At 38.1% G+C, this 24938-nt stretch overlaps 1 protein-coding gene across 1 annotated transcript; it reads right to left on the reverse strand.

The window, feature by feature from the left end:
• Positions 1-16098: 16098 nt before the first annotated feature.
• LOC145230625 (beta-1,4-galactosyltransferase 1-like) lies at positions 16099-23875 on the reverse strand. Its single transcript, XM_080096114.1, has 7 exons — positions 23626-23875; positions 23166-23361; positions 21193-21290; positions 20980-21096; positions 18649-18785; positions 17089-17174; positions 16099-16312 (listed from the first exon to the last, which is right to left on the reverse strand). Exons 1-7 carry the CDS (start codon positions 23873-23875, stop codon positions 16099-16101), a joined length of 1098 nt encoding a protein of 365 aa, XP_079952240.1.
• Between the last annotated feature and the right edge of the window lie 1063 nt (positions 23876-24938).

A 24938-nucleotide genomic window follows, 5' to 3' on the forward strand; every position in this document is an offset into this window, starting at 1 on the left:
ACTGCTAAGGATGTTTTGCTGTCGCGATACCCTTTTTACTATTTTCTGTCCCTCAAAGAAAAGTTTTTTTTAATTAATGCTATAGGTTATAGTAGAAGACAAACACCACTGTCTTTGTAATTATGAATACTTTCAAGCTTTGTGCTACCATATTTACTTTCTCGACGGCACTTGCAAGTTTTGACACAAAAGACCTGCATCCAGTGAGAAAGCAGGAAACGCATCTGTCATGAGTGTCTGTGCGATGCAGTTTTTCCTGTAAGTTTGAATATCCTTCACGACACTACGACACGGAATCTAACCTCCGCCAACTTTAAACTCTTCTATCAGTGATAGGCCAAATGCATTAAACATATTTTTAACAGCTGATATTATAACTCGCAAGTGATTTCAGCCGCATCTTGGGGTGCAGAAAAACAGTACTGCGCGCAATGATCTGCTCAGAAACAAAACTTAATAGGTATCTCTCGCTGTAGCACTGCACTGGCATACTTTAGCGGTAAAAACACATCATTAAAAATCTAAACGTCCCCGCGGGCCACTTGTTTGATCCAAGGAAATATTTGAACCTTTTCCAAATTCAACCCAATAACATTTGACCTTGGGTTTATTTCAGCCATAAAGCTTGAAACAGAGTAGCCTAGATTGGCAAAGCAGACCTATACCATCTTCAAACACACAAATAATGCCACTTTTCTTATTTATTGTGGGGTAATCTTTTTGCAAGCGATAAACAATCCAGACAAAAACTGAACAACAGTTGGAACTGCGTAAACTGCACTTGTGTTTGTCAACAAATTACGTCCCAAACTACTCCATAAAAATATACTTAAGGATGTCCCGATCACCGCAAATGCAGTCATTTTCATAGCTGAATTTGCATATGTGACTTAACGCAAAAGTTCGTACAAAGCTGGAGTTGCAAAACCGCAAAACAACCCTTGTAAGACAACTCCTAATGACTTGTAAAAATAACCCAAGATCGTTGGTAGACATAAAAGACAACCGTTTTTGTGCTTCCTGATAATCGGTCCCACGATAAAACTGTGAGTGTGGTAGCGTATTTACTTTCCCGATGGCACTTGCAGGTTTTACTAAAAACAATCTACACATCTTGTGAGAGCAGGAAGCGCATCTGTCATGAGTGTCTGTGCGATGCAGTTTTTTAGTTTTGAATAGGCAATCTTTCATGACACCACGACACGAAATCTAAACCCCGCGTGTTTTTACAGTGTTTACATGGTTGAGATTCATCTGGTGCCTTAAACCAGGGGTGCACAACCTGCGGCCATACGGCTATGATCTATGATCAGCTATATTTACTGCGTTTTGTTTACTCTCCAGCAATCCTTGTTTCCGTGCAAAAGCAATGCATCAAATATGGTCCCGTTATTTTTTAAGGCATAACGTTCACACTATTGGCAACACTTAGCCTACACTAGAGAAACAAGCCCGCCGTGTTTTTCTTCGGTTTGCTGTTTAATCTTGTCTGTTCTGTATATTATTCTCTGATAACGGATTGCTTTTCCAAGAGCTATCGCTATTGCACTTGGCATTAGGGTTTCTTTCCCGGGATCCCGGGAATCCCGGACAATTTTAGCAAAAAATTCTATCCCGGGATTTTCTCTGTGTCCCGGGATATCCCGGGACAAAAATTGAATGCTTTTTTAGTTGCACTCTTCAACCAGAGGTTCGACATCCACAGGGTTTCCGTGAATTAAAGGGTTCCCCGAGGTTTTTTGTAATAATTCAAACAGGAATGATAAATAGTTCTGTTTTTGCGAACAATACAACAGTGTTAGAACCCACATTATAGCTCTCCAGTTTGTCAAATTCGCGCTATAGCTCTCCAGGTGGTAAAAATCTGGCAATTTTGAAAATGCCAAGACGGCCGTGTGGTTATAGCGCCATCCACTTGTGTCACAAGGTTGTGGGTTGTAATCCTATCTCGGTAGCTGAAACATGATGGGCGGAACTGAATTGGTGGACTCACCAACCGACTGAATTGGTGGACTCACCAACCGACTGAATTGAAAACTGATTTCAATTTAAAAAAATATTTTTAATTTAAAAAAAGATTTAACAAAAAAGTATTCAGTTAACTTAGAATATAACAGGCAGCTCGACGGCGGCCTTGTGAACATATTGCATTGATGCTTTGCCGGCCCACTAAAAATAAAAATGAAACAAACAAACTAATATTACAAATTTAACAAAAATCGAATGAAATCCCGGGATTTAGGTTGTTTTTGTCCCGGAATCCCGGGATAAGCCAAAGTGGCAAATTTGAGAAACCCTACTTGGCATCGTTGGTCAAAGACCACTTTTGCTGGCGTCTAAAACCACACAAACCATTTAACTCAATGTGTATTAGAAATAAATTTTACCACTTACCAAACGTATTATACACACGTGTGACTAGTTAAGACCTTTCAAGACTATTTCAAAAATCAACATTTGTGTGAAATTGCACGCTCACTTTAAAGCGGAAATACATGCAACGTCGCAAAGGGGATTAAAATAAAATGCACATGCACAGAAATATTCATAAGTCGAAATAAAAAAAATCATTCACACGCTGAGCAATTCAGTTTTTTAAGCAAGGTCAATTCCATTGCAAAAATAACAAAAATGGTAGTATTTTACATCGTCGTTGATGTATATTTAAATTTATACAGTCGTAAAACCAGTTAAATAATAAATCTAATTTAAATGACTCCTCATTACTTCATAGGGTAGATGCAGCGTAAGTGTTATACACAGCTATGTAAAACTTAAAAACAAATTTGTAAATCGCTTATTGGCGATTGAGAACTTCTTTGACATATTTCGGCGTAAAGGTCTTTAACTTCAACCGTGTGTGCGTCATGTACTTGATGACGTCAACAGTCGATGTGTTTAAAGAGTTCAAGCCATTTTCTTTCATACGTTCATGTGCCACACGTAACGATTCAATCGACGGGGGTTTACAGGGTTTCCCTTGTCACTTTTGTGTTTGATCATTTTAAACCTGTAAATTTGGAACTATACATGTTTACTAAAACGTAAATATTCTCAGCGAAACAATACTTTGTTTTTTTACCGATGCTATTTCATTTCGGAGACTATTTTTGTGCAGTATTACACTGGTAATTTTAGAGTAATATTAGGGACAGGCCGTGTTAGGCATTTAAGCACAATTTTTACTGTTTGCATACTGCGGGGTGAGTGTGGAAACTGCGCGCACATCTATCATTACTTATAAATACTCTCAGTGCGTTTAGTAAACTTGTGTGGGAAGATATGGCATTTAGAGCGTATGGCAAAAACTGTCACAAAACATACTGGAATCCTACCGTCTAGCTATAAGTAGCCAGTTGCTGGACATGACCTAATGTCAAACAGCCCTAAACGCCTTGTTCAAGACCAATTGTCAGTTGTGTTTGTTGTATTGGTCTTTCCCGAGGCTTTAATATATATGCCTGTCAATCGAAATTTCGGGCCTAAACAGGCTTCTCAAAAACGATTCGGTTTCTGGTCGGGTTTCGGGCTTGAAATTTCGGGTTCGGGCTCGAATTTCAGGTCTGTTTACAACTCTGGGATGACTGATAAAAAGATTCATATTAACAAACATGTACCTGATGTAATTTTCTTTTAAACGCAACATAGTATATTTCGTGCTTATAACTCTGGCTGCCATGTCATCATCCTCACCACCCCACCCCTGGGAAAGAATTGTGATAGTTTAAAGTTAAAGCATTGAAAGACAAGAGGAAAGTTTATCGAGAGAGGAAAAAATAAACACAGCAATCATGAGATATGACAGTTTTGAACAATCGGTCTATACACGGATCTGTTCATAAGTTTAAGGAGGGAAATAAGCGTCCCAAATAGACGTCAAAGGCAATTTGATATCACTGACGATGTCATAAGCATTTGCTAAAACGTTTCAGTAATAAAGCATGTCGATTTTCACGTAACATGTGGGTCGTTATTTCCCTGATTAAAATTACGACAGTTTTATTTGTAAATTGTAAAAAACGCCTGTTGTTATGTCACAAACGTAAGGATGGTACCTTAAGGGTTAGAGCAGAACGCCTACGAAACTTAATTTGTTGGACCAGCCTAAAGTAATAATGCGTCACTAACAACTCAGTGCGTAAAGAAACGACACGTTGTAAACGCATATCAAAATTGAAAAATGTAAAACGAATATTGTAATGATCGCTATATCAATCGCGTGTGTTAAATAGTTTTGTCTGCATCAGTTGCTGGTGTACATTAATAAATACAACGCTCGGCAAACTAAGTAATTGCGTTAGGAATATTTATCTTCATTATTCTGCCTATACCCACCGAATTCGGCAAGTGGGACCCATTTTAATAATGTGCAATGTGGACAAACAGGCGTTGATTTGCAGGCGCCTGTGCCTGGGAGCTGTATAATTGTTGTATTCCGGTACGATTTTAGAACTTTGATTGAAAGTACTTACCACCAATTCGTTGGAGTGGCCATTGACCGCTGTGTACTGTTCCTTGGTAAAAGCCGTAGCCGCGCAAAGTGTCAAAAAGTTCCACTTGTAATTAAATTTGTCCATGTACGGGGCGAGATGATATACGTGATCACCTGCGAATAGTATAAAATATGCTAAGACGGCGTTCACACTAGTGATGCACCGAACCCGCCTAAAAAGGTTCGGGTCGAAACCGAATAGTTCGAATAATAGTCGAATAATAGTTTCGTTCCGGTTCGGGCAAATTATCCGGTCCAAGCCGGAATACGGTTTTTAAACCTGTTTTAATCCCATTTTGTTTGATTTTGATTCCACTTTTTATTTGTACGGTTTTGCCAAATTTTAAAAGAATTCTGACTGTGCACTGCACATTATAATTCGTCGTTTTTGAAACGCCCTGTAGCTATTATCTCACGTATTCTTCAACAAGTTGTTAGAAATTAATATACAGGCTGCGTTTTTACCGGTTCGGTTCCGGTTCAACGACAAACAAAACGTAGGGTTCGACTCAAGTTCAGCTTTTAAGGAAATGACAATTTAAGCTACCTGTTCGGTTCAGATTTAATCAATTAAACCGCTCAAACCGGTTCGCGGGATAGTGTTCAGTTCCGGTTTGACTCCCTGACTCATGTAGTATAGGTCTCGCCGCCTAAATCAGTCAGTTGCGCAGTTGTTATTACAACGTTTGAATGCACATACTATTAACATATGTTTATCTTTATGTTAGATTGACTAAGTAATTGAACTTACTGTTACAGGTATAAGGAATTCGGTCATCTTGTGCAATAACATCGACATCGTGAAATATAAAGCAATCAAAATTCGTCGACCGGTTTGCGTAAACGAAAGCGGAATTCATGAGTTGTCCTGGAAACAAATCAGCAAAACCCTAAAAGCTTAACTTTTTAGGTTTGCTGTATCATTACAACCGACTGGCAAATTTAAAAGAGAAGTCACTAACCTTTGTTGAAGGGTTCGCTGCCAACTTGTTCCGCGACGATTATTTGGTAACAGAGTTGTTGCCTTTGCAGCAGCTGATGAATGTAGTAGAGAAAAAACCTGTGTCACAAAATCATCAAGTTACTTTGGCCTTTACAATAGGAAATTTCCTATGATTGTGATTTTTGGGAGGACATGTTATTACATATTGACTTTAAATTTTATGTTAATTTTTAGATGGCTGTATTAGCCAATATGGCCTAGGTCATCAGGATATGGCCTAGGTCAGGGCTTCCCAAATTTTTTTGATTGCGACCCCTTTTAATCTCTTTAAATTTTCCGACATTTCACGGATAATATGATAGACAATGCAAAAAATACGTTTGTTGTATATTTATTGAAACGCCTAATTCGAGCGAAAACTAAAAACAACCTAGTACTGGTACTCGGAGTCTACTACTTTACACGTCCAAACGCCGACACCTTAATTTTAGCCTTTAGTTTCTGTCACATTGTTTTGCAGATAGGCACTTGTCACAATTTCTTCGTGTGGTTTGGACGTTTGCTGTGCGTCGAGAACATACGCACGTTCGTAAAGAACGATTTGCCGAATGGGCAATTTTAACAACGATTTAAGTTTTAATTTTTCAGGCCGGAAAATAAAAGTAAAAGCAACTTATGTTTCAAATCATGTAAAATTGTTGGCGCCTAAACTGATGTCACCTTGGACCAAGTTTAGGCCGTGCTTTGCAAACGGATATTAAACACTGCTTGAAAATCGTAAATTTATTACCTATTTCTATTAGAGAAAGTTTACCTATTTTTATTAGAGAAAGTTATTGCCCCAAACAATACTTAAACGTTACTCTATAACTCTACGTGTCATGTTTATGTTGCGTCAAAATGCCTTTGTATTTCAAAACAATTGCAATTGTTGCGTTTCAACCGATGTCTGTTCGATCAATGGCGTCAATACAAGCGCGTTTGCTCTTAGCTGGAAACGTTATAAAATCGACGTAACTTGAACAAAGATGACATTGTGACGTAAAGGTCAAGGCCGGGGGTGTGCTGCACCCCCACACCCCCGTCCTCTACGCCAATGTGTGGAGTACTTTCTGCAACATTAATACAGCTCTCTGCGACCCCTCAAGTTTGTTAAGCGACCCCTTCCGGGCTCGCGACCCCCAGTTTGGGAAGCCCTGACCTAGGTCGTCAGGCAAACAGTGTGCACTATCTGCAGCTTACTTACCATCTATACCTATTGGCTTGAACTTTCATATTTATTTCGGGACACTGGGCTAACACCACTTTGGTTTTAAAGCAGTTCCTTGTTTTATCTGGGGTCTGTGCCCAGTTGCGGTATTGAACAGATTTGGTGGGCAATGATTTTCAGACTCCCAACAAACTGGGTGGGAATTGGATGGATAATATGGCCTATGTCTTGGCACTGATGACACCTTATAGATCAAAGCAGCGTGCACTGTCTGCAGCTCATGTTTTTATTTGAGAATTACAAGACTTAATAGATCACTTGACTTTACATTTTTCACTCGGATATTTTTTTCATAGTAGCCTACTGTCAGCTATAACATTATTAAAAAGCAAACGTGAAAAGTATGTATAAGTGGTTTCCTATTTTTTAATTTCTTTAAAAAGGTTTTAAAGAAAAAAAAGCACATTGTGCAGAAAATACAAACACGTTTGACAAATTTATTTCGATTTGTTTTTCAGAACCCCTCTTAATCCTCCGATAATACACGAATAAATAAATCCACACCATAATGAAGCAAAATAGTTACTTCCTATTTATCCACATCAACTTCTGGAATATCACATGTCATATTTGGAAACTTTGATAATGAGGATCTTTGTAAAACTTTTGCAATACATTAAAAAAAATCTAGCCTGTTGGTCGGCCATAAACTTTCTCTAGAGCAGTGGTTCTTAACCTTTTTATAACGACCGAACCCCTACAATATTCTTCAGCCTTAGGTCCAACCCCAAAGTTACATCCATAGGTTTTTAACCCATTTTTTTGGTGGGTCATAATTAGTTTTTGTTTAAACGTAGTGGCAACAATTACTGTTTGTCATTTTGTTAAATTCTGACATAATAGTACAAAGTTTTTGCTGCCAACAAAATTTCGTTGTGTTTCTGCTAACGAACAACGCGAACAATGCTCTTTGTTACGTCAAAAAAAGAAAATAAAACCTTAGTGCAGGGGTGCACAACCATTTTGCTAGCACGGCCCCATCGCAGATTCTTATTTCACTAACGGCCGTCATTTACCTGCTTATTTTGGTTTTAAAATACTTGGTTTATATCATGTATTTACCATCTAGTAGCGCCCAAAACCCAGATTAATATCTAGCTTGGTGCACAGATTGAGCTGCACAGCGTGGAGATCAGTCTTAGTGTTTGTGATGTCATAATTTATATTGTAATGTTTGTGGTACCTGTTTTGTTCGCATTGTTTGCACACAATAGGCGTACAAAAAGTTTGACACATATGGTTGTTAGGCTGGTAATACTCTTTTTAGTACCACAAAAACTGTTTAGAGCAGTTCAAAACACCCCTGCCTAAGTTTAACCTTCCAGTGTTTTGGTATTTGACAAATAGAAATTGCCGTTTTTAGCGACTATAGACCCTAAAGTTTGACAAAAACGGGTTTGTATTTACTCCAAAAAGACCTTCGTCGAACCGAACCCCACCCCTGGGGTTTTAGCGACACCCCTGGGCCGAACCCCTGGGGTTCGATCGAACCCGGGTTAAGAACCACTGCTCTAGAGCATTTGAGGTAGGCTATGCACACTTTGTGAAAGTTGCTTAAACTCTGAAGGATAATTAGGTAAGACCCCCAGACTTTTGCGTATTTAAAAAAGTAAACTGGACCTGTGATTGCATGGTAGACAACTAACAATTTTGCAGCCATTTAAAAACTTATTTTTGCTCTAAACAAAACACACACAAATTAAACATTTAACTGAAAACTTTGATCCCGTTGGATTTTAAGTAAATTTTGCCTTTGGTTTAATTGCGACCGGTTTTGAAGGTTATCTATAGTTTTGCAAGTATGGAAGGTTTTAACCTAAATTCATTAAGCTTTCCTTTGTTACTGAGTGCCTCGAGATAAATCATAGAAAAGGCAAATAAGTTATTGTATACAGGCCATGTACACGAACCAGCATCAATTTATATATCGGTGGTTCTAAACCGGGGGTCCGCGAACTTCTTAATTCGCAAAAAACGCGATTAAAAAAATGCTTTAGTGTTTTAAAATGGCACGAAACTTGTTTAAAACCGTGTATTTAAAAAACGTGTATTCAATTAGTCTTTCTTGTTGATTCACGATGTTTCAACCCAAACAAAGGGATTCAAATTTAGCTCCTGAACGTGGTTGCTATTTTATGCACCGTGTATTGGTTGCTTGTTAATAACAAAATGAAAAAAAATACCGAAAGCTTTAAAGGGGTTCGCAATTAGCTTACAGCATCGAAAAGGGCCCGCAAAATCAAATTGTTGAGAACCAATGTTCTATGTCCTTAACAGAACCAAATTGGTATAGATACAAAATGTTAAATGGAGCGAGGTGCACAGAAGCGCTTTCGACTCACCTTAAATGTATTTCCCGGTCTCGGAATGGAACGATAACAGCAACAGAAGTCTTACACTTGCAGTCACGTGATCCAGCATAGGAACCACCGAGTTCCAAATCCTTGTAATGGACGGCCACCTCTTCCAAGGTTGGTGGCCAGTTTTGTAGTGGTGGCTTACTTGTATTGGTCTCCTTCGCATTGTAGTCTAATTCGGCTGCCACAAAAATAGATAAGAGAGGTTTTTAATGGTCGTAACATTTCTTGGAGTAAGTGTTAACAAGTGTTTGCATAGATAGTGTCGCATGCTAGTTTGCAGTCTGACAAATAAGTGCGACGTGGTATCCTCCAGGTCAGCCTTTAGAGCAGTGGTTCTCAACCCTTTTGCCTTTGTGGACCCTTTTCGATATTGTCATCCCTTCAAATCTTAAGCATTTTTGTCTGATTTTCATTGACAAGCAACCAAAACATGGTGCCTTGAGGCAAACCACGTTTTCAATTCTTTTTTGGGGTTGCGACGTCGGCAATCAACAAGAAAGACACATTGCGTTGTGATGTGACATCGTTTTCAACTAACAATTTACGTTTGCTGCATAACACGTGGATTTAAATGTTACAATGCATTTTAATTAGTCGCCTACTAAGAATGATTTTAAACAAGTTTCATGCTATTTTAAAACGCCGAAGCGTTTCTTTTTAAATCGCAATTTATCAATCTCGTTGTGCGGGAATTAAGAAGTTATCTCGGACCCTTTGCGGCCCCCCGGTTGAGAGACACTGATTTAGAGTTACCAACAAACAAAACACATCTGCCCATTTTAACTGTATTGATAGAATGCCCTTTCTCACAGGAGGTCTTGTCTAAATATCTAACTGACAATTTTCATTAAAAACTCAAAAACACCCGCTTTAGGTTTACTTCCAACAGATGTTTCGAAGAGTTATGGTCATTGTTGATTGAAATTAACAATCCTCCTGCTAAGCAGTACATTGCAAATATCCTATACTGTCTGATTTCCATTTCACAGAATTTCTTTAAACTTACCACTTATCAGGATTGAAATTGGACCTTTCAGGAGTGGCGAAATGGTGGGACACATTTCTTGCTTCTTTTTTTCGTTTACTTTTTCCATTTTTGTTCCATTTTTTTCTGTAATGTTTTGTACGTTTCCAAAAAGCGTTCCTATGGCTTTGTCACGTTTAATAGTCACATTAAGGCAGTCCGTCACAGTTTCGTCCAGCTTGGCACCATCGACAAACCCTTGCTTGCGACTGACTTCCATCCATTCATTTATCTTACGGTTCAAGCACTCATTTTTCTGGTAATTTTGTATCATTGATGATTTTACTGGACCGTATTTGATAAGATATGGTACAAATGTCATAAAAGGACCCATTATAAGGATCGTGAACAGCACCCATATTCGCTTTGGACGAGGTATTTCCATTTCATATTTTTCTATTTCGCCTAATATCTTTTCTATAAATTGGCACAGATGTACGTCAGAATCAGTGGTTTCAACTGGTTTCACTCCGTATTTGCCAACGGAATGACTTTTACCGATGCCTGTTCTCAAGTGTCGCTCACACATAAATGCATGTGCAGTATAATGTCCAATATCGTGAAGAAATAAAAATACATCCCGCGCATAATATTTTTCTATAAACTGGCACAGATGTACGTTAAAGCAAGTAGTTTCAACTACTAAAGCGATGTTTATGGTTTCACTCCGTATTTGCTAACGAAACGACTTTTCGCCAAAATGTTGTTTAATTATTCCGCAAAATCGTTTGATTACATTCGGAAGATCTGATGTTACATAAGATTGTTTAGATACTCTCTCTGGAGTTTTTCTCTTGACAGTTTCTCTTTTGATTTTTTCTTTTGACTTTCTCTTGAATTTAAACTCAATTACCGATATAAATTACCAGCTATTTTTATCTTGGCATTTCGGTTGACATTAACGCGAAAGAGCTGTATAAAGTTTTGCGTCGTCCTGCCGTAATTCGTCCTGTGTTCTGGAGTCATCTACTGGTCATTAAATAATCTTTATTTTGTTTCTTATTGTTCTGACTGGGCTCTAAGTATACGATCCTAAAACATTATTATTAGGGGAAAAGTAACTTTTCTTTAATAATGCCAATCGCCTTAAAAAGGAAAATTAGAAACGGAAATGTTGGTTTCGAAATAAAAATTGGTTTCGAAAAACGTTACAGAACGAAATTTTGTTTTCATTTTAGTTTTAAAAACGAAATATCAGTTGGTTTAGGTTCCACCAAGAAATTAGTTAAATATTACAACATTTGTGGAATAAATTCGGTTTTATTAAAAATTAGAAACGCGCAGAGTCTTTATTTGTAGGCATGATTAAAGCGCACTAACGACAAGAGAAAGATCTGTCGGGTATAAAACATGAACAGTTTGACATAAATTCAAACGGTTTTTCACAGGCCACCTCTAAATTTTTGGTCCGTTGCAGTCTGCTAAGTTTCAGGTCATTCCAATGAGCGTGTCAAAAATGAGAAACGCGCTTCGTCATTACTCGCAGGGCCGGACCGTTAAAACTAAATCGCGCTGACTACCAAAGAAAGATCTATGGCAGTGGTTCTCAACCTTTATGCCTTTGCGGACCCTTTTGAGTTTTAGGTATTTTTGTCCATTTTTCATTAACAAGCAACCAAACATGGTGCCTTAAAAAGTAACCACGTTTTCAATCTTTTCGTATGGGTTGCGACGTCGGAAAACAACAAGAAAGACACATTGCATAGTAATGTGACGTTGTTTTCCACTTTCCACTGGCAATGTACTTCTGTTGCACCACAATAGGATTTAAATGTTAAATCACAGGCGCAGACTTTGAATTTTTTCCGGGTATGCCATATTATATGACGTCATAAAATACAAATAAATATATTTATTGCTGTTACATGCAGCGAGACTACGTTAAAGCTTGCATTAGCGCACAGGCATTTGGCCCAGACCAGGGATGCACAACCTTTTCGAGTCGTTTTATACGTTTCAAAGTCGTTTGTTACGTTTACAACGTGTCTATTTACGCAGTGAGTTGTCAGTGAGGCATTGTTAGTTTTTAACTGGTCTAACAAATTAAGTTTCGCAGGAGTACATAACAATATGCGTTATGAAGGTTTTTTTTCGGTTGACTAGTCAGGCGTTCTCCTTGCGGTAAAGGCAGTTAAAGCAAGAATAGGGCTAAATTCTAACAATTTAGTTCACAAACGTTACACTTGTTTACTACTTACTACATGTAATACCAAAGGTAGCGACTCATCTCCTCCCCTAAGCGGGCGCCAGTTTCTGTACCTCTTTTAACAACAACATTTTTGTGCTGTTCACCACCCTTTAACGTTTAAATTCAACGCTTTTCAACACTGTTGATAAAAACCACTTTAGGGGTTTAGTGGGGTCACTGATGGGGTTTCTACACCCAAAACTATAAAAAATGAAACCACAATGACCCATTTGACAATTCTGTAAAAATTTATTCAAATCGGCCAACATTCGTTGACGCTTCTGGTTTCATAAGGCTGTTAACACCCCCTTAACCAAGCAATGCATAAATATGTGTAACCCGCGTTCTGTTGCCTTTATTACACAATTCCCCCTCAGAAACCTTTCTAAATGGGGGGTTTATCAAGTCAAATGCTATATCTATAACTATATCCATCACTTGTGAAAGTTTCATCCAAGTCCATCAAAGATTTCATGCCAATAGTGCATGGACAAACCTCACCGGATAATAAAGAAAAAAAAACAGAAAAAAAACAGAGTGAAATCAAAATTCTTCCCCATAAAACCTTACAACATCCGACATGTTTCACTTTTTAGTAAATTATGTTATATTTTCTCATGTTCTATTGATAATGACAAAACGCATTGCATCAAAACTTTTTTCAACGAACACTTGCTCAATAAAGCGCACGATAAAGTTGCTAGGTAACGACATAATTGATTTTAATAAACAAACATATTTTTTCATGGGTAAGATTGCTACTGTTAGTGAACTACAGCCCAAGCGTAGCTGACTGCAAAACTAAAAGTCGGGCAGAAAACACAACTAACGTTTCCACAACCCGCAATATTTGAAGAAATAAAGAGCGTTTAGGTGCATGCGACCATGGGAGGGTAAAAAACAGGTGGAGCTACTAACGTAAAAACTCAGTGTAGCCAGGTTTGCTGATTTCCGGTAGGTGGCTTACCCAAAATTTTAAATGCAATTCGTGTAAAAAAATACTCGGGATGGTCTGAGGTTTCATTGGGACGGCGTTCTTGCTTCACCGGCGTTTTGTAGAAAACGAAATTATTTTACTAAAAATTAAACGACGAAAGTTTAGGAACGATCTCTTAAACCCCAAAGGCGTTTTAATGCTGTGTAACAACTTTACTTTTAGTAGTATTTAAGTTAAGATTTGAACACCTTATTTCGTATTATAAAGTTCACTATAGGCTTTATCTCAAGAAAATCAACAATCTAAAATCTGCTTTTCTACGCAGAAAACATAACGTAGCGAACAAACCCAATGAAATTTGTGTGCATGTGGCAAATAGTAATCGAATGCATTTAGTTCTATTGCATTGTTGGTTGAGGTTGGTTAATTCGAACCACTTTACCAAAAAAATACAAATCAAGTTTTGAAAATTGGTCAAAATGAGCTCATGACATTTGGTAAGTCTTGTGACTCTGGGAATAGCATACTTTGCCCATTTGTAGAAAACAAGATATTTCAAAAGCGCTTTTAATTTTCGGCATTGCTTGTGGCAGTAGGAGAGGTAAAAAATAGTCGATGAGTAAAACTTGAACTTGCGGTCAAGCTGGAATGTTTGGGGCTCGTAGCAGGGAACTGAGGCGTGAAGGGAAGCAGAACCGAAGGTGGCTGAACTTGTAAGGTTTGCAACAAAATTACTATGATGTATATTGTATATCGTACAAAGTTTTCTAAAACAGGAGAAGTTTACACCACAACCAACACTTGATAAAAGAATTGTAGGCCGATAAAAGGATAGTTTACAAACTAGGGCAAAGTTTTTTATATTTAATCCTTCAAAAACAATAACTGTTGAATTACGGTTTGTGGTTCTCCGATAAAACTAGAAGGATGGCTTGGCACATGTTTTCTACCCGATATATCTGCCGTGCCTTGCCTTGCCAATAATGACGATGTGCGCTTCTCATTTGTGATTCGCTGATTGGAATGACCTGAAACTTTACTTGGATTGACCTGAAACCTAACTTCAAACACCTTGCAGTCCAGGTAGAGACTTACAATATCACCACGCAACAGTAATCATTATTTGATAGCCTACACTTCATTGTGAGTGAATACATTCGTTTTTGATTTTTTGTGTTGCGACTCTTTGAAAACTATGTTTTGTGATATGTGGCTCAAGCATGAAGCAGGTCTGGCCACCACTGAGCTATATTTGCTGCTTTTTGTTTACTCTCCAGCAATCCCTGTTTCCAACAAAAGCAATACATCAAATATGGTCCCGTTATTTTTTAGGGCACAACGTTTACTTTACACTATTGGCAGCACTTACACTAGAACAACAAGTTCGCCGTGTTTTTCTTCGGTTTGCTGTTTAATCTTGTCTGTTCTGTATATTATTCTCTGATAACGGATTGCTTCTTACCAGACGCTATTGTACTGGCCTGGTTGGTCAAAGACCACTTTTGCAGGCGTCTAAAACCACACAAATCAATATGTATCAGAATTTAGAAATATAAAGTTTACTAGTTACTAAACGTATCATGCACACGTGTGGCTAATTAAGACCGTTAAAGACTAAAAATCAACATTTGTGTGAAATTGCACACTCATTGTTGCGTTGCCTTAAATCATTATCAGAAGGTGCGACTCCATGCGCCTCCAGACAGCAAATCAGGGGCGATCAATTGTGTTCCTAAAACTGTCTTTAACGCGTCTTTCCTTGAGCTCAAACTCCAAGACGCCAAGAGCTATATAACGAACTCTTTTATTCTGCAATATGGCCGAATGGTGGCGCTCGAGAGTGCGGCAGCACAGCGAGTACAAGGGTCAAAAGGCGGTTTCTACAAACATGTTTAAATTTAGACAAGGGAACAGACAGAAATTCAGTGACATTTCGCCTACGAAACAATTAAAAGACCGGAGTCATTTAAATGCAAGCGATCAGTAGAAGGTCTGTAAAAACAGCATCAAATAACATCACATATAAACATCACTCACACCAGTGACGGACGGCGAAACTTTAAGCAACAACAATCTTACCGGAAAACACAGTTCGGTTCAGAATAAAACGTGGGTGGACGACGGCGGGAGGCACGTCTGAATAAGGTTGCACATAAATTCAAATCCGAAAGGTTATCAACAAGGTTTAAACATGTGCTTATCGGTCACTAAATGTACAAGTCACGCAATGGACGGTTCAGTTTTTAAAAGCATAATTTTCCTGTTCTTTACACAAAAACAAACATAACTGACCAGTTAAAAAATGCATGCAGACGCTGTAACTTGTAAGTTCCAGTCACTAATAAACACGAGGCGGCCTCGCTTACAAGATAAGATAGCAATAAACAATGTGGAGGTTGTGACATCTCAATCACCGATAGCGTGACAGACAATGTTCCAGGTTGCACAACACTGCGTCATACACAGGAATCAAGGCTACTGGCGGGAAACATAGAAAACATAAACATATGCACAACGAGATGTAACAATCATTTTAAACGTTTAACCATAGAACACTAAACATATAAGTAATCTATGGTACAACGTCGCAAAGGTGATTAAAATAAAATGCACATGTACAGAAATATTAAAAAAATGAAACAAACAATAAACATTTACACACTAAGCAATTTAGTTCTTTGAGAGCAGTTTCATTGCAAAAATACAAAAAATGTAGTATTTAACGTCGTTAATGTATACAGTTAATTTCATACACTCGTTAAAACGAAAGTTTTATGAAAACAGGTAAATAACGCATCATTTTAAATGACTGCTCATTACTTCATAGGGTAGATGAAGTGTTATACACAGCTATGAAAAACTTAAAAACAAATTTGTAAATCGCTTATGGGCGATTAAGAACTTCTTTGACATATTTCGGCATAAAGGTCTTTAACTTCAACCGTGTGTGCGTCATGTACTTGATGACGTCAACAGTCGATGTGTTTAAAGAGCTCAAACCATCTTCTTTCATACGTTCATGTGCTAAACGTAAACGATTCAATCGACGGGGGTTTTTAGGGTTTCCCTTGTCACTATTGTGTTTGATCATTTTAAACCTGTAAATTTGGAACGGCATGTTTAATAAAACGTAAATATTCTAAGCCACAACATTACATTTTTTACCGATAATATTTCATTTCGTAGACTATTTTTTGTGCAGTATTACACTGGTAATTGTTTTTTAGAGTAATATAAGGGACAGGCCGCGTTAGGCATTTAAGCAAAAACTTTAGTGTTTGCATACTGCAGGGTGCTTTGCTTGCACATTACGAGGACACGTGCATACAACAGTGTGGAAACAGCGCGAACATCTATCATTACTAATAAATACTCTCAGTGCGTTTAGTAAACTTGTGTGGGAAGATATGGCATTTAGAGCGTATGGCAAAAAATGTCACAAAACATACTCCTACAGTACTTCCGATGACACAGAGTTGTAAGTCGGGCCGGGCTTTTCGGGTCGGGTTCGGGCTTTTCTTCGAAAAACGGGCCTGATTTGGGTCTGACTTTACACTCTGTGTCGGTATTTTTTGAATAAATTTATCTAGCTGAGTAGCCAGTTGCTGGACATGACCTAATGTCAAACAGCCCTAAACGCCTTGTTCAAGACCAATTATCTATTGTGTTTGTTGGATTGGTCTTTCCTGAGGCTTTAGTATGCATACCTGTCAATCAAAATTTCGGGTTTAAAGGGGCTTCTTAAATACGATTCGGGTTCGGGTCGGGTTTCGGGCTTAAAATTTCGGGTTCGGGTCGGGCTCGGGCTCGAATTTCAGGCCCGTTTACAATTTTAGGATGATAGATAAAAAGATTCATATCAACAAACTTGTACCTGATGTAATTTTCTTTTAGACGCGAAACGGTATATTTCGTGCTTTTAATTCTGACTCCCATGTCATCATCCTCACCACCCCACCCCTGGTAAAGAATTGAGTTAGTTTAAAAGATTTTTAAGCATTGAAAGATAAGAGAAAAGTTTATCGGGAGAGGAAAAAAATAAACACAGCAATCATGAGATATGACAGTTTTGAACACTAGGTCTATACACGGATCTGTTCATAAGTTTAAGGGGGGGAATAAGCGTCCCAAATAGACGTAAAGGGCAATTTGATATCACTGACAATGGCATAAGCATTTGCCGAAACGTTTCAGTAATAAAGCAAGTCGATTTTTACGTACATGTGGGTCGTTATTTCCCTGATTAAATTACGTCAGTTTTATTTGTGAATTGTATTAAACGTGGTTCGAAACTGATCATTAAGTGTATCAATTTAAAAATCTTTTAAAGTTACTTTTAAAGTTTTATAAATTGTATCACAAATCCACACTTCACTTCGACAATGTTATTTTAATCTTCTTGCGCTTTTATGTCAAAGAAGTGTAAGATATGTCAACGAAAAGTGCTGACAATATTCTTTGGGGTTCGTAAATGTTAGGAATTTCTAACATGCCAATTAAAGGGGCCACTATAAAACAGGCATCGTTCCGATGGGATATTCCTATATGCCCAATATATTAAAGTTTGTTCAATGCCAGAAAAGAGGCAACGTCAAATAAGAATTGACTTATATCAACAGCATTGGGTTGTGTACCTTGTATCAATAACTAAATTAACTTGTTTACTACATGGTTGACGATGTGATACCAAAGGTAGCGACTGCTCTCCTCCCCTAAGCGGGCGCCAGTTTCTGTACCTCTTTTAACAGCAACATTGTTGTGCTGTTTACCACCCTTAAATGTTTAAATTTCAACGCTTTGTGAAGAGGACAATTGTTTTTGACCAATTAATTTTTTCAGCATTAACCTTTATTGAAATCAATTGGGTTTGTTACAGAGTATTATTGGTCAGGAATATTTCTAAGGAGCATATAACGCATAACTAACGTTCGTCCGATTCTCGGGTATGCGGAATACCGGAGGTTTTCGTCCCGGTATGGCTGGCGTACCCGCTGCATACCCGTATTCGGTGCCTTTGGTTACAATGCATTTTGGTTTGTCGCCTGTGAAGAACGATTTCAAACACTTTCAAACGAATATTGTAATGGCTATATCAATCGCGTGTGTTAAACAGTTTTATTTGCATCAGTTGCTGGTGTCTACCAGTAAGTAGGACCCATTTTAGTAATGTGCAATGTGGTGTTACTGTGCACAAATGCCTCGATTTACAGCAGCAGAAGAAGAACCTATATAGCAGTGGAATTGCTTCGTGTAAAGCTCATATACTGCAAGCTTTGACGTACTCACCACATGTAGAGACAAGACAGATTTTTACTATTTTATGACGCCATATAATATGGCATATCGGGAAAAAATCAAAGTCGGCTCCGGTGCCCGTGAGCTGTTTCATGTTGTATTCCGGTACAATTTTAGAACTGTGAATGAAAGTACTCACCACAAACTCGCCGGAGTAGCCATTGACCGCTGTAAACTGTTCCTTGGTAAAAGCCAAAGCCGCGCAAACTGTCAAATACCCTCCCCACTTGTAATTAAATTTGTCAAGGTATGGGGCGAGATGATATACGTGGTCACCTGCGAATAGTATAAAATATGCTAAGGCTGCGTTCATACAATAGCACCGCCACGTAGTTTCGTACGAAGATGCTTATATACCGTGCATTCATATTGCTTAAAAATGACCAGTGGTTCCCAACCAGGGGGGAATTTTGTAATTTGTAGGGGGAATTTGTGTCACAATATTATTATCTTACTGGTTTATCATGTGATAAGCTCTTACTTATCATGTGATAAGCTCAGAAAAAGAAAGTACTCGTATAACCGATTTAAGGCAGCACTGGAGGTAGGTATTTCGTATTTAGGCTACTTGAGTTTCATAAATAAAAATAGAAATGGATTTAGTTGGAAGGTTTTCAAGGGTGCATATATTTCGGATTATTGCCAAACGAAAACGAAGACACGTACAGCTCAATCTAAATTCCCTGTTGAAATCAATGAGTTACAAACATATCAACCTAACTGGCATTTGTAACCTGCAAACATGCCGTAAAAAATTCTAGTATGTGCGCAGGCGGTCCAAATAACTTGTACATATCTAATGACTTTTCCTACTCCTTTGATCGGTATGGCATATAGTATAGGATACAATATTCCTGACACTTTTTACCGGGTTCGAACCCAGGACGCTCCCGGGGACGAATTCCGATCTTATAAGGTTTATGTCTGTATATGGATCAAAAATTTTCTGGAAACAAAACTGGCCCCGTATTGCATTTTATAGTATAGTATTAAAACCCGCACATACATCAATAAACATAAACTGCTTCAAAATAAAGAAGAAAGTAAGCAGTCGTCTTTGCGTGTTAACATACTTACATCCCTCCAGGAAGGCAATTTCGGCCGCTTCGAGAACATGTGCTCTTTTAGATTGCGGACACTAGATTTGCATTTTATAATTATTTCCGGACACAAATTTCACACGAAAATTCCTGACATGTTTGGAAAGTAGCGGATATCTGGTAACCCTATTGTAGTACAGCACAAAGTCACCCGATCTGATTATTGCAGGGATTTTAACTCACAGAAGAATACTCTTTTTTGGAGATAGAGGTCAAAACACGGTCTGTACCACAAATTTTGCTAAAACAACATCCTAAAGGTCAAAAGATTTTTTACCCTTGCACTCATAATTAGTGATGCACCGAAGTTTCGGTTGGCCGAAACATTTCGGCCGAATGCACTGTTTTTCGATGTTTCCGTTTCGGCTCGAACTTTTTTGAAAATTCGGCCGAAACCGAACTTTTTAATTGCATGGAATTAATGCCCAAACTATCATTTTCAACAATACAAAACGTCATAAATCAACTAATTGTTGTATCTATAAAATACGAGCCACGTTGTCTGCAAAATATTACAAGTTTAGTAAAGCTTCCGCATTGTGGAAGTAATTTTGATTTGTCATATTTCACTTCACTCGCAACAACGACACAAGGTTCAGTTGAAAACATCTATAGAAACGGGGATTTTTCGGTTCGGCCTGATTCGGCCGAAATTATTCGACCTCGTGGCCGAATATTCGGTTTCGGCCCGAACCTTTTTAGACGGGTTCGGTGCATCACTACTCATAATAGCATGGGATGATAACAACCGATTCGGCCGCTATGAACACTTTTCACGCCGAAGTTCTTAGTTACCTCTTGTTTATACCAGGGAGTCAAACCGAACCATTTCCTTGTTCGGTTTTCGTTCCGGTTCGGGCAAAGTATCCGGTCCAAACCGGAATACGGTTTTTAAACCTGTTTTAATCCCATTTTGTTTGATTTTGATTCCACTTATTATTTGTACGGTTTTGCCAAATTTTAAAAGAAATTTGACTGTGCACTGCGCGACACATGAAATTCGTCGTTTTTTAAACGCCCTGTAGCTGTTATCTCACGTATTCTTCAGCAAGTTGTTTGAAATAAACATACAGGCTGCGTTTTTACCGGTTAGGTTCCGGTTCAACGAAAGACAAGATATAAGGTTTAACTTAAGTTTAGCTTTCAAGGAAATGATAATTTAAGGTTCCGGTTCGGTTCAGATTTAATCAATTAAACTCACACCGGTTCGCAGGATAGTGTTCAGTTCCGGTTCGACACCCTGGCTCATATAGTATTGGTCTCACCGCATAAATCAATCACTTGCGCAGTTGTAATTATAGCGTTTGAATGCATATACTATTGACATATGTTTTTCTTTATTTTGGACTGTTGCAAGTAATTGAACTTACTGTTACAGGTATAAGGAATTCGGTCATCTTCGGCAATGACATCGACATCGTGAAAGATAAAGCAATCAAAATTCGTCGACCGGTTTGCGTAAACGAAAGCGGAATTCATGAGTTGTCCTGGAAACAAATCTACCTTAAACCTTAAAGGCCTAACTTTTTAGGTTTGCTGTATCAATACAACGGAGTGACAAATTCAAAAGAGAAGTCACTAACCTTTGTTGAAGGTCTCGCTGCCAACTTGTTCCGCGACGATTATTTGGTAACAGAGTTGTTGCCTTTGCAGCAGCTGATGAATGTAGTAGAGAAAATACCTGTGTCGCAAAATCATAAAGTTACTTTTCATTTCAACAGGAAATTTCCTATGATTGTGATTTTTTGGGGGATATGTGCTATTACATATTGATTTTTTGTTAATTTTTAAATGGCTGCATTAGCCAATATGACCTAGGACCTACTGTTTGACTCAAACATTGTGCACTATCTGCAGCTTATGCAGCTTACGCATCATCTATTAGCTTGAACTTTCATGTTTATTTCGGGACACTGGGCTAACACCACTTTGGTTTTAAAGCAGTTCCTTGTTTTATCTGGGGTCTGCGCCCAATTGCGGTATTGAACAGATTTGGTGGGCAATGATTTTCAGACTCCCAACAAACTGGATGGCAATTGGATGGATAATATGGCCATGTCTTGGCACTGATGACACCTTATAGGTCAAAGCAGCGTGCACTGTCTGCAGCTCATGTTTTAAAATTCTTAAAGAATTGCAAGACTTTATAAATCACTTGGCTTTACATTTTTCACTCGGATTTTTTTCTTCATAGTAGCCTACTGTTAGCTATAACATTATTATTAAAAAGCTATTGTGAATAGTATGTATCAGTGGTTTCCATATTTTTAATTTTCTTGAAAAAGTTATTCAAAAAAGCACATTGTGCAGAAGATACAGACACGTTTGACAAATTTATTTCGATTTGTTTTTCAGAACCCCTCTTAATCCTCCGATAAAACATGAATAAATAAATCCACACCATAATGAAGCAAATTAGTTATTTCTCATTTATCCACATCAACTTCTAGAATATCACATGTCCTATTTGGAAACTTTGATAATGAGGATCTTTGTAAAACTTTTGCAATACATTAAAAAAATCTAGCCTGTTGGTCGGCCATAAACTTTCTCTACAGCAGTGGTTCTTAACCAGGAGTGCACGTTAATAGGGGTGCAGGGATGCTTGTATAAAAGTTAAGTTACAATGGTTTTGTTATATAAGCAATTACAGAGGGGTGTGCGAAATTGGGTGGTGATTGCAGCAAGGAAAAAAGGGTCAGAACCACTGCTCTAGAGCATTTGTGGTAGGCTATAGGCTCCACAATTTGTAAAAGTTGCAGAAACTCTGAAGGATAATTAGGTAAGAACCCCAGACTTTTGCGTATTTAAAAAAGTAAACTGGACCTGTGATTGCATAGTGGACAACTAACAATTTTGTTACCATTTGTAAACAAAATTTTTGCTCTAAACAAAACACACACAAATTAAACATTTAACTGAAACTTTGATCCCGTTGGATTTTAAGTAAATTTTGCCTTTGGTTTAATTGCGACGGGTTTTAACGCTTATCCATAGTTTTGCAAGTATGGATGATAAATTTCATTAAACTATCCTTTGTTACTGAGTGCCTCGAGATAAATCATAGACAAGGTAAATAAGTGATTGTACACAAGCCACGTACACGAACCAGCATCAATTTCTACATCGTTGGTTCTAAACCGGGGTTCCGCAAAGCGTTTCAGGGGACCGCGAACTTCTTAATTCGCGCAAAACGCGATTGATAAAAAGTGATTAAAAAAACGCTTTAGCGTTTTAAAATCACACGAAACTTGTTTAAAAACGTGTATTTATGCAATTAGTCTTTCTTTTCGATTCACGATGTTTAAACCCAAACAAAGGGGTTCAAATTCAGACCCTGAACGTGGTTGGTATTTTATGCACCATGTATTGGTTGCTTGTTAACAAAAAAATGACAAAAAATATCGAAACCTTCAAAGGGGTTCGCAATTTGCTTGCAGCATCGAAAAGGGTCGGCAAAAGCAAAAAGGTTGAGAACCACTGTTCTATGTCCTTAACAATACCAATATACACAAAATGTTGAATAGGGCGAGGTGCAGAAGCACTTTCGACTCACCTTAAATGCATTTCCCGGTCTCGGAATGGAACGATAACAGCAACAGAAGTCTTACACTTGCAGTCACGTGGTCCAGCATAGGAACCACCGAGTTTCAAGTCCTTGTAATGGACGGCCACCTCTTCCAAGGTTGGTGGCCAGTTTTGTAGTGGTGGCTTGCTTGTATTGGTCTTTTTCGCATTGTAGTCTAATTCGACTGTCACAAAAACAGATAACACAGGTTTTTAATGGTTGTAAAATTTCTTTGAGTAAGTGTCAGGAAAAGTCTTTGCATATATAGTGTCGTATACTAATTTGAAGTCTGACAAATAAGTGCGACGTGGTATCTTCCAGGTCAGCGTTCAGAGCAGTGGTTCTTAACCATTTGCCTTTGTGGAGCCTTTTCGATATTGTCATCTAATTGCGGATCCCTTCAAGTTTTAGGCATTTTTCTCTTATTTTTATCAACAAGCAAACTTACGATTAATCAGGATTGAAATTGGACCTTTCAGGAGTGGCGAAATGGTGGGACACATTTCTTTCTTCTTCTTTACGTTTTCTTGCTCCATTTTGGTTCCATTTTTTTCTGTAATGTTTTGTACGTTTCCAGAAAGCGTTCCTATAGCTTTGTCACGTTTAATAGTCACATTAAGGCAGTCCGTCACAGTTTCGTCCACCTTGGCACCATCGACAAATCCTTGCTTGCGACTGACTTGCACCCATTCATTCATCTCACGGTTCAAGCACTCATTTTTGAAGTATTTTTTTATTATTGTAGGTTTTAGTGGACCGTATTTGATAAGATATGGTACAAATGTAAAAATACCCATTACAAGGATCGTGAACAGCACGCAAATTCGCTTTGGACGAGGTATTTCCATTTTATATTGTTTTGTTACGGCCTAATATCTTTTCTATAAGTTGGCACAGATGTACGTTAGAATAAGTGGTTTCAATTCGTAAAGCGCTATTTATGGTTTCACTCCGTATTTGCCAACGGAATGAGTTTTACTGATGCCTGTTCTCAAGTGTCGCTCACACATAAACGCATGTACAGTATAATGTTCTAAATCGTGAATAAATAAAAATACATCCCGCGCATAATATTTTTCAATAAACTGGCACAGATGTACGTTAGAGCAAGTAGTTTCAACTACTAAAGCGATATTTATGGTTTCCCTCCGTATTTGCAAACGAAATGACGTTTCGCCAAAATGTTGTTTAATTATTCTGCAAAATCGTTTGATTTTGACAAAGGTTTAGCACAGTGGTTCTTAACGTGGGTTCGATCGAACCACGGGGTTCGCCAATGCTGATTGAGGGGTTCGACGAAGGTCGGTCAAAGAACAAATGCACATCATGACTACCTGACACAGCTTTACGACACACAATCTCTTGTTAATTTCTTTTTTCTTATGCATTCTGATGTGAAGATCTGATGTTACATAAGATTGTTTAGATCAGTGGTTCTCAACCTTTCATGGACCGTGGCCCCTAAAAGTAACTTTTTGGCCTCGTGACCCCCTTAAAAATGAAAAGGCAACCCGTGTTGGAATTCGGTACTAATTTCGGCTTTAAACAGGTCGAATAGAGTAAACAAGAATCCGTAATCGTGGAAAACCTCAATATAGGCAAATAGTGTGTGAAATAGTCGATTAAATTAGGAATAAAGTTATTTGCAACACAAACTTAATTATGCGCATTAAAGAAAATAAAAGGGCTTTTTGTGGGTGTTACTGGTAAATATGCACCTATGCCTCCCAGAACACAGCTCGTGGACCCCATGGGATCCCA

This window comes from Phallusia mammillata, chromosome 1 (assembly GCF_965637545.1).
Source record: "Phallusia mammillata chromosome 1, kaPhaMamm4.hap1.1, whole genome shotgun sequence".
NCBI classification, from domain to species: domain Eukaryota; kingdom Metazoa; phylum Chordata; class Ascidiacea; order Phlebobranchia; family Ascidiidae; genus Phallusia; species Phallusia mammillata.